We start from the raw sequence: 9,231 nt of genomic DNA, 5'->3' as shown, positions 1-9,231 counted from the left end.
GGGAGCTTTTGGGGTAGAGTAGAGCATAGACCCCAGACTTGCTCTGGACGTGGTTCCCCAAGTGTCCTAGACCCCAAATCCTTACCACGCATGATTTACTTGGGTGTCTCTGCGCTGAGCCCATTGTGGGTTCAGGGGAGGAGAGGCCTGGGGAACATGGGAGAAGGGAGAGCCAGGTCTGGGGGCAGGAAGATGACGGAAATGGGAGAGTAAGGGATGGGAAGTCGGGGACCCAGGGTGGGAGGGTGGGGGTCAGAGCCTAAACTGGGACCTAAACAGCCCCTATGGGACAGCCTTAAGCGGGCAGGTGGGCGGGCAGGGTGCTGCCTGGCACTTGGGGCTGGGGAGGAAGCACCCCTGAGGGGATTAGTGAAAACAAAATGGTCCCCAAGGGGTGGGAGGAGGGGCTGCTGCTTCTCACTGGGGACGTGCTGTGTCCGCTGTGCATGAGAGGGTCAAGGGCGGACAGGCCAGGAGGAAGCTCTAGGGTAGGGCTCTGGAGCTGGTTCCTGTCCCCTTCTCCAGGGGTTGGGAGAGTGGGGGTGGGGCACAGGCATGCTTGTTTATGTAGGTGGACACGTGGCGGAGGCGGCACATGCCTCGCGGAGGCAGACCAAGGCGGTCAGGCGGGTAGATGGTGATGTGATCAAATCCTTCCTGCCCTCCACGTGCTGGAAACCCATCCAGAGACCGGGTTCTTCTGATACCACATCTGCCCCTCCCCCTTCCTCTTTGAGACACCCACCCGCACAAAGCTTCCTCTTTCCCATCACACCCTCCCTGGGCCTTGAGGGAGCTGATGGTCACTCATTGTCCTGCCTGTGCCAGCTCAGGCCCCAACACCCAGCCGCCCCAGGCTTGTCCCCATCTGTGAAGCCTCCCCCTCCCCCACCATTGCTCCCATGCGCCCTCTGTGGAGCCCGTTCCGTGCCTGTGTCTGGGCCTAGGAGTCAGAACTCATCCATAATCAGAGCTGAGTGAGGCAGCCAGTGGTGTCCCTGGACACAAAAATCTCCCCATTCTTCCCCCTGCGCCGCCCCCCCCCCCCCACCACACCCGGCCTCAGGCAGCCTGCCTCATGCAGCACTTCCGCAGCCCTGACAGGAAATGGGCTGGAGGCTCAGCCTCCCACCATCTCAAGGCCACTTCTTGTTTCCCTATTGCCCTGTGCCAGCCCGGGGTTGTGCCCCGTGGCTCCACCCCCAAAGCTTCCCAGGGCTCCATCCCAGCAGCTCAGCGGGGACAGGATGGTGGACGTGATTGCCAAACTGACCAGGAGGCCGAGTCGGGCCCTCCGGGTGCAGGTAGGGGAACTTGGCATCGGGGGCTGAACCTGGCCACTGATGGGATAGCAGACGGGCCTATGGAGTCAAGGGGCCAGTAGTGGACCTCCATCCCTGGCCCTGTCAGGAGCTGGGGGGAGCTGGGGTTCGGAGCAGGGAGTCTCACGGAGCTTGGGAATCCTCCCTTCTTTCCTCTTTCCTTCTCCGAGGCCTTGCCCGTCCGAGAGGGGCTGCAAAGAGGCTGAGAGGTGGTGATCAGCTGGGGGAAGAGAGGCAGGCCTGCTCCCTGCTTGTGGGTGGGCATTGAAGACAAGAGGAGCTGGGGGCTGGGAAGCTCTGAGTGTGGTGAGAACTGGGCCCCTCTCAGCTCCGTCCTCTGAGGCGGGAGGACACTTCCTCTTTCCCACTAGGTGACCCTGTGTCTCTGATGACTGTGACTGGGCCCCTGAGAGCCCTTGGTGCCCTAGACAGGCTGCATCTGGGTCTTGTCTGGGCCTCTAGGATTTGGGGGTGGGGATGGCAGGCCCGGCTCTAACCCGGGCGGGTGAGCTCCCCCTGGAAGGCCAGGGGGCATGGAGGGGCTGGCCCACCTGGCTTCCAGGAGCTGGTCTGATCCCGGCTGAGGCTCTGCCAGGAAAGGAAAGTACCTCCGTCTTAGCACTGGGGGCTCTGTAGAGTTCTAGAGTTTGAAGGGGCCTCAGGGCTGCTGCAGTCCAGCTTCCTCACAGGACTGCCACATCCCTATGGGGGGGATGGGGAGGAGGGGGTTGGGGCTCTGCTTGCTCACCTCCAGCCCTCCAGTGAAGGCCCCTCACTACCTCCTGGGGCAGCCCCCATCCATAGAAGGTGCCGCCTTCAAAGGGCACTGCCTTGCCCCCATTTAACCTCCGATCTGCAGTCTGGAGCCCCACAATATGATTCTGCGTCTTCTCTTCCTCATGACAGCCCCGTCATGCTGGAGGCCTGAACTTGTACCACCCAGGTCTCCTCTGTACCTGCGGGGAGTGTTCCTTGTGCAAAATTCCCATCAGCTCGACCAGCCTGAGGCTCCCCATGGACTCTGAGCCAAGGCCAGCAGCCTCGCCAGGCAGAGATCCCTGCTCCAAAGAGCCTGGCTCCTTATTGGCTGGTCCACTGCCCATGCGCCCTTCCGGCCCCTGTCCCAGGGTTAGCTGGGGTGCACAGCAGGTGTGTCTGGCCGTTCACCTTCCTCTGCTGCCTCCATCCTGTCATCCCAAGGAGTGTCCGGTTCCTTTGCTTGAACCCTCGTTTTCAGGAAGTTCTTGCTCAAGGCTAAGCCCGGTCTCTCCTGCAGTGTCAGGTGTGTGCTTGCTGCTGAAGTCCGGTATGGAAATGACCTGTGTACTCAAACAGGAAGTGCTTTGGGTGGATCTGCATTGGACCACCCACTTCGGGGTGACCATGGTCAGTTATAGTCACTGAGTCTTGCTCTTAAGAAACTCATGCCTTTAGGGGCAGAGAAGGGAGGTAGATGGGTGGACAACGAACCGACCACCAAGGCAGCATGCCGTCAGGCCCCAACAGAGCAGAGAGAGCAGATTAGACTTTTCTCTGGAGGGAGAAAGCCTCGCCCAGTGAGGCCTGTGAGCGGAGCTCCATGGAGGAGCAGGATTGGGGTGGGCAGGGAAAGAGCCAGGAGTTCCAGGCCGAGGGCATGGCTGGAGCAAAGGTAGGAAGGTAGGAAGGTGCCTTTGTGTTTGGGGGCTGGTGTGGTTGGAATACAAGATGCCACAAAAGGGCTGTTGTGAGTGGAGAGAAAAGAGAAGGGGGGTGGAGGGTGGTCTCAGCCGCGCAGGAGCTGGTAGGGGAGGGAGAGGAGTGATGAACTGCTGCACCCAGCTCTCCCTGCCCCCTAAGTGCCTGGGACCTGCCACCCTGTGTACACCTGCCACACCCCCTTCTTTGGCAGTGGTTTTGTTCTTTTGTTGGCAGTAATCATCGCTGACATGCTGTGCATTTTACATCACCCTGCTTCCCCCCGCCATTTGCACACGTGTGCAGGCTGCCAGGCCAGGGATTTGTGTCCATTTCTTCACTGCCGCATTCCTAGTGCCCGAAACCATGCCTGGTGCAGAGTAGGAGATCTCTGTTGGACAAGTGAGTATTTTTGTAGGCACCTAAGGCTCAGGGAGAGGCCACCTTGAGCAGGACATGCTTCCCCTCTTGAGGAGTTTACAGCTTAGTGAAGGTCTCGCAGCAACAGAGAAACTTCTGTGACTTAAAAAAAAGGTTTAGCCTGGAGGATGGGGCTCAGTGGTTGAGCATTGACCCATGAGCCAGGAGGTCACAATTCAATTCTCAGTCAGGGCACATGCCCAAGTTGCAGGCTCAATTCCCAGTGAGTGGGGGTGAGGGGGGGCACCGGGGCATGCAGGAGGCAGCCAAGCAATGATTCTCTCTCATCATTGATGTTTCTCTCTCTCTCTCTCTCTCTCTCTCTCTCTCTTCATCTCTAAAATAAAAAATATATATTAAAAAATAAATTTTAAGTTTATTGGCCCTGGCCAGGTGGCTCAGTTGGTTGGAGCGTCATCCCATACACCAAAAGGTTGCTGATTTGATTTCTGGTCAAGGCACATACCTGGGTTTCAGGTTTGATCCCGGGTCAGGGCACATAGTGGAGGCAACCAGTAAATGCTTCTCTTGTGAGCTCCCCCCCCCCCCCCCCCCCGCTTCTTCCTCTTTCTAAACATATCCTAGGGTGAGGATTAAAAGCTTAAAGAAAAAAACTAAATAAAACAAATCCAATCCCTATAATTATACCTCTGTTTCTAAAAACACAATATTGGAATTGTGCTAAGTTTATCATCTTGAAATCTTCTTTCCCTTGTAGCATTTTGTATTCTTAGAAAACAGTATTAATCTCCTTGTGCTATTCTGCTGCCTGGGGCTTGAGAGTGTAGCTATCTACCCCTCTGATGGGCTGAGGGTGCAAGGCTGTGGTGGGCACACGGGAAACCTTGGGAAAGGTCTTGAACCTGACACCTGAGCTGAGTCCTAAGGGACTAGGAGTCAGCCAGGTGAAAAAGGGGTGGGGAGAGGCCTAGGTAGGCTGAGAGTGAGCTGAGGCCTATAAGAGACACAGCAGAGAGGGTGGGGGTGGCGCTACAGGAGCTTAAAGTTCAAGCTCAGGAGCAAGGAGTGGCAGGAAATAAGGTGGAAGACAGGCAGGCGATGGGCTGCCTCTGGTGGCCTGTTAAAGGCTTAGACTTTGCCCTGCCAGGCTGCAGGCAGCCTTGAGGCTGTTAAGCATAACCAGGCTTATCTTCTGTGTGACTGAATCCTCTAGCCCGCCTCACTTTCCTTTGCGGGGAGAGGGGGGTTTCACCTTTCTTTGCCCCCTCCTCCTTTTTTTTTTTTTTTTAATCCTCACCCAAGAATATTTTTTCATTGATTTTTAGGGAGAGTGGGAGAGGGGAAGACAGAGAGAAATATCAATGTGAGAGTAACACATTTATTGGTTGCCTCCTACATGAGCCCTGACCAGGGCCTGGGGCCAGGGAGGAGCCTGCAACCAAGGTACTCACCCTTGACTAAAATTGAACCCGGGACCCTTTGGTCCACAAGCTGATGCTCTATCCACTGAGCCAAATAGGCTAGGGCTGCCCCCCCCCCTTCCCTCCCATCTGGCTGTCCTTTGTGTTTTCCATGTCTGGAGGCCTGCAAACCCCACATCCAGGAGCTTCTAATCCCAAATCCAGAGGCAGTACTGATCCTGGCCCCAGAGCGCTCCCGGCCAGGAGGGAGGGAGGGAGGGAGGGAGGGATGTAGAAGGCAGCAAGACCCTGGTCCCATATGACCTGAGTGGGACAGGGAAGGGGTGGGTCCCAGGCCATTTCTCTGTTTCTGCCCAACCTTTGATTCTCCTCTGTGAGTGCACAGCTGGGAGAGTTCGGTTATCAATATGTTATTAATAAACTAGAGGCCCATTGCATGAAGAGATTCATGCAATAGGCCTTCCTTCCCCTGGCTGCCGGCACCGGTTTTCCTCCGGCACCCGGGACCCAGGCCTTTGGTCTGGCCACAGTGAGGCTTGGCTTCTCTCCTCCAGCCGCAGTGGAGAAGCCAAGCCTCTTCAATCTTCAATCTTCAGTCTTCACTCCACGCCTGCGTATGCAAATTAACCACCATCTTTACTGGGTTAATTTGCATAGTCACTCTGATTGGCTGGTGGGTGTAGCAGAGTGACACCAATATGCATGTTTCTCTTTTATTAGTGTAGATAATTCATGGCATTGCCCCACCTTATCTGGGGCATTTCATACGTTATAAAGCACTTTCAAGAACATTTCCTCATTCTCTCTTCACTACAGCTTCCAGAACGGCAGGGCAGATATTTCACAGCTGGGGGAACTGAGGCAGGGAGGTGCGGTGACTTGCTGCAGGTTGCCCAGGTGGCAAGTGGCCCAGTCGGGACTGTGACCCGCAGCTGACCTGTCTCCTCCTTCTCGCGCAGGTGGACGAAACCCCAGAGCCTGTGTACGCGAACATAGAGAGACAGCCTCCGGCCACTTCACCTGTCGCCACCGCGGGCCCCAGACCCAGCCAGGTGTGGGAGACACACACGGACACGGACACTGGGCGGCCCTACTACTACAACCCAGACACCGGCGTGACCACCTGGGACTCGCCCTTCGAGGCTGCGGAAGACGCCACCAGCCCGGCCCACTCCCTGTCCTCGGTGGGCAGCCACGAGAGCCTCGAGACTGAGTGGGGTCAGTACTGGGATGAGGAGAGCCGCAGGGTGTTCTTCTACAACCCGGTGACGGGCGACAAGGTCTGGGAGGAGGAGGCCCAAGAGCCCGAGGAGGAGGAAGAGGACACCGACGACAACGACAACACGTTGAAGATGCAGCCAGGCCTGAGCCCTGGCAGCCCCAAGGACCAGAGGGTGAGGGGTGGGGCCTGAGCAGGGTGGGCGGGGCTGGCTCCTAGGCCTCTGACCCCTCCTCCTCCCCACAATCCTGGGAACTTGGGGTGAGGGGCGGGGCCTGAGCTGGGTGGGCGGGGCTGGCTCCTAGGCCTCTGACCCCTCTTCCTCCCTGCAATCCTGGGAACTTGGGGTGAGGGGCAGGGCCTGGCCAGTGGTGGGTGGGGCTGGCTCTGAGGGGCTCTGACCCAGTCTTTTACTCCCTGCAGCCTCCCACCCCTGAGACAGACTACCCTGAGGTACTGACCAGTTACCCCGAGGAGGACTATTGCTCTTCGGGCTCCTGCAGTGAGCCTGGGCCGGCCTCTCCTTTTGTCACGCCTCCCGGCTGGTCATGCCACGTGGACCCGGAGGGGCAGACACTCTACACCAACCAGTTTACCCAAGAGCAGGTAGGGGAAACAGACAGGTGGGCCCAGAGAGTCTCAGGGACACGCCTCCAGCCCTTCCTCACTAGTAGCTCCCGTTAACACTGAACTTCGGCTCCTGCTCTGGCTCCAAGCCAGCCTAGGGCACTGTGTCACCTGCACCTGTCCCTCCAGACTCCTTGGGTCTATGTTGGGCTCTGGTTAGAGGGAACCTTTTCTTCTCCTCTCTTGAGGCCACTGGCAGCCCTGACCTTCCCTCTCCCCACAGTGGGTGAAGCTGGAGGACCAACATGGGAAGCCCTACTTCTACAACCCCAAAGACTCCTCTGTTCGGTGGGATCTGCCCCAGGTAACTGACTGGGAAGGGAGAGTCCTAAGGAGGGGGGTGGGGGGGCGGTTATATATGACAGTGTCTTTCTCCCCAGATCCCAATTCCTGCCCCTCGAAGCATCCTCAAATCCAGCCAAGACAGTGAGACCCCAGCGCAGGCCAGCCCTCCGGAGGAGAAGGTAAGGGAAGGGGCATGGAGGTCCTGGGGTCTGGAACTGGGCCAGGCATGTCTCCCCATAAGCCCCAGCACTAGCCTGGGCTGAATGAACCTGGATCTGGGCCATCTCAGGCCCAGAGGTGGGTCGGGTTGGGAGCTGGGAGGAAATCTCTATTGCTGCTGTGGGAGCTGGTACCCCACCATCAGCAGCAGCAAAGAGGGTTCAATGGAGGTCCAGGCCCAGCCTGTGGGGCATTGCTGGCCGAGGGGGAGACTAGCCTCGGTCCGCCATGGCTCACATCCTTCACTGCCTCCTCTCTCCCCTTCTTTCTCTAAGATCAAGACCCTGGACAAGGCAGGCGTGCTCCATCGCACCAAGACAGTGGACAAGGGAAAGCGGGTCCGGTGAGAGCCCTTCTGCCCCCACGGAGGGCAGGGTGGGCCTTAGTGATGACATTCGCTGAGCACTGCCCCATGCCAGGCTCTGTTCATCCTCAGAGCAACTTTGTAAGAGGTCCTGTGAGGACACTGAGGCACGGAGAGATAAAGGGGGTCCACCTCTAGCAGTTGGGTGTCCCCAAGCTGTGATCTTTTCTTAAAAAAAATGTTTTTATTGATTTCAGAGAGGAAGGGAGAGGGAGAGAGAGAAAAACATCAATGATGAGAGAGAATCATTGATCGTCAGCCTCCTGCATGCCCCCCACTGGGGATCGAGCATGTGCCCTGACAAGGAATCGAACCATGACCTTCTGGTTCAGAGGTTGACGCTCAACCGTCGAGCCACTCTGGCCAGGCCCCAAGCTGTGTTCTTAAGCTCTGTGTCCTGCTCTGGGGTGGGAAGGAGGCCTCAGCCCAGGGCCAAATCCAAGCTCTGCCACCCCCCACTTCCCATCCCCACCCAGGAAGAAGCACTGGAGTACCTCCTGGACAGTGCTGGAGGGCGGCATCCTGACGTTCTTCAAGGACTCGAAGACCTCAGCTGCAGTTGGCCTGGTGAGGCCCAGGCCGCGAAGGCAGGGATCACCCCATCTGCTCCTGACTCCTGCGGGTCTTTACCTGATTTGTCTTGTCAAAGGCCAATTCTGAGACAGTGGAACATAAATGTCCAGCGAGCCAGGCCTTTGGCAAAGACAACAGCAGATTTACCCCAGGACCAGCACTTGCAGCCATCCTGGGCATGGAGAGCTGTCCTTGAGGGCCGACAGCTCCAGCCTCCTGGGCAGGCAACTGGGGACTAGGTGCCCTGTTTGCAGGGATGGGGGCTGCACACTTTTCTCCTTTCCTCTCCTGGTAGGGCAGGCAGCAAAGGACCCACCAGCCTGCAGGTTCTGTGGTTAAGAAGTTCCAGGATCTCTGGGTTCCAGAAACCCTTGGGCCCCCTTTTCCCAGAGCTGTGACCCCATCCTGTCACTAGAGCTGAGGGGGCCTGGTGGGCTGGAGTCGGGGTCCTGTGGTAGGCCTGTCCAAGTTGAAGGCTCTCTCCTTCCCTCTCCCACAGAGGCAGCCTCCTAAGCTCTCTACCCCCGAGTACACAGTGGATCTGAAGGGGGCCTCTCTTGCCTGGGCCCCCAAAGACAAATCCAGCAAGAAGAATGTGCTGGAGGTGAGTTGTGGGCGTGGAGAGAAAGAAAGGGGGCTTCCTGAGGCTTGGGGCTCAAACTAGGCAAGTCCCAAGAAGGGGGGCCTGGGGAGAATTGGGTCTGGAATTCTCAGGGCTCAAAGCTAAAGTTGCCCCCACCTTAGGGATCCACCCACAGTACTCCTGGCATCATGGATTCTGCAGTTTCCTCTCCAGGAGCTGAGTTCCCCAGTCCTTGGCCTCGGAGGGTGATGAGAAGTAGGAGGGGTCTCTGGGGGACAAAACTCAGCCATGACTTGTGTCTCTCCAGCTGCGGAGCCATGATGGCTCGGAGTACCTAATCCAGCACGACTCGGAGGCCATCATCAGCACCTGGCACAAGGCCATTGCCCAGGGCATCCAGGAACTGGTAGGCAGAGCCTGGGGCCTCTAGGGCTGGTAGGGAGGGGATGGCCAGCCATTATGCAGGGCAGCTGTGCCCACTGTGGGTGGGGTCCTCTACTCGGACACTGGGAGCTCCATGGCACCAGTGGGTAGTGCCCCTCCCTGCAGATGCAGCCACC

General features: G+C 57.8%; 1 protein-coding gene across 1 annotated transcript in view; it reads left to right on the top strand.

Annotated features, from left to right (window-relative positions):
* ARHGAP27 (Rho GTPase activating protein 27) overlaps window positions 1-9,231 on the top strand; it is a 31,711-nt gene that overhangs the window by 18,403 nt on the left and 4,077 nt on the right. Inside the window, exons 6-14 of the mRNA XM_014537779.1 lie at window positions 1,067-1,304; window positions 5,761-6,195; window positions 6,444-6,626; window positions 6,871-6,951; window positions 7,028-7,111; window positions 7,427-7,494; window positions 7,992-8,082; window positions 8,588-8,692; window positions 8,979-9,077. Coding sequence (XP_014393265.1) covers window positions 1,067-1,304; window positions 5,761-6,195; window positions 6,444-6,626; window positions 6,871-6,951; window positions 7,028-7,111; window positions 7,427-7,494; window positions 7,992-8,082; window positions 8,588-8,692; window positions 8,979-9,077 — 1,384 coding nt within the window. The remainder of the gene's footprint in view (window positions 1-1,066; window positions 1,305-5,760; window positions 6,196-6,443; window positions 6,627-6,870; window positions 6,952-7,027; window positions 7,112-7,426; window positions 7,495-7,991; window positions 8,083-8,587; window positions 8,693-8,978; window positions 9,078-9,231) is intronic.

Source organism: Myotis brandtii, unplaced genomic scaffold (assembly GCF_000412655.1).
Source record: "Myotis brandtii unplaced genomic scaffold, ASM41265v1 scaffold1814, whole genome shotgun sequence".
Classification (NCBI taxonomy): Eukaryota; Metazoa; Chordata; class Mammalia; order Chiroptera; family Vespertilionidae; genus Myotis; species Myotis brandtii.
Note: the sequence above shows the minus strand (reverse complement) of the source record. Positions and strands in the feature narration are given on the sequence as shown.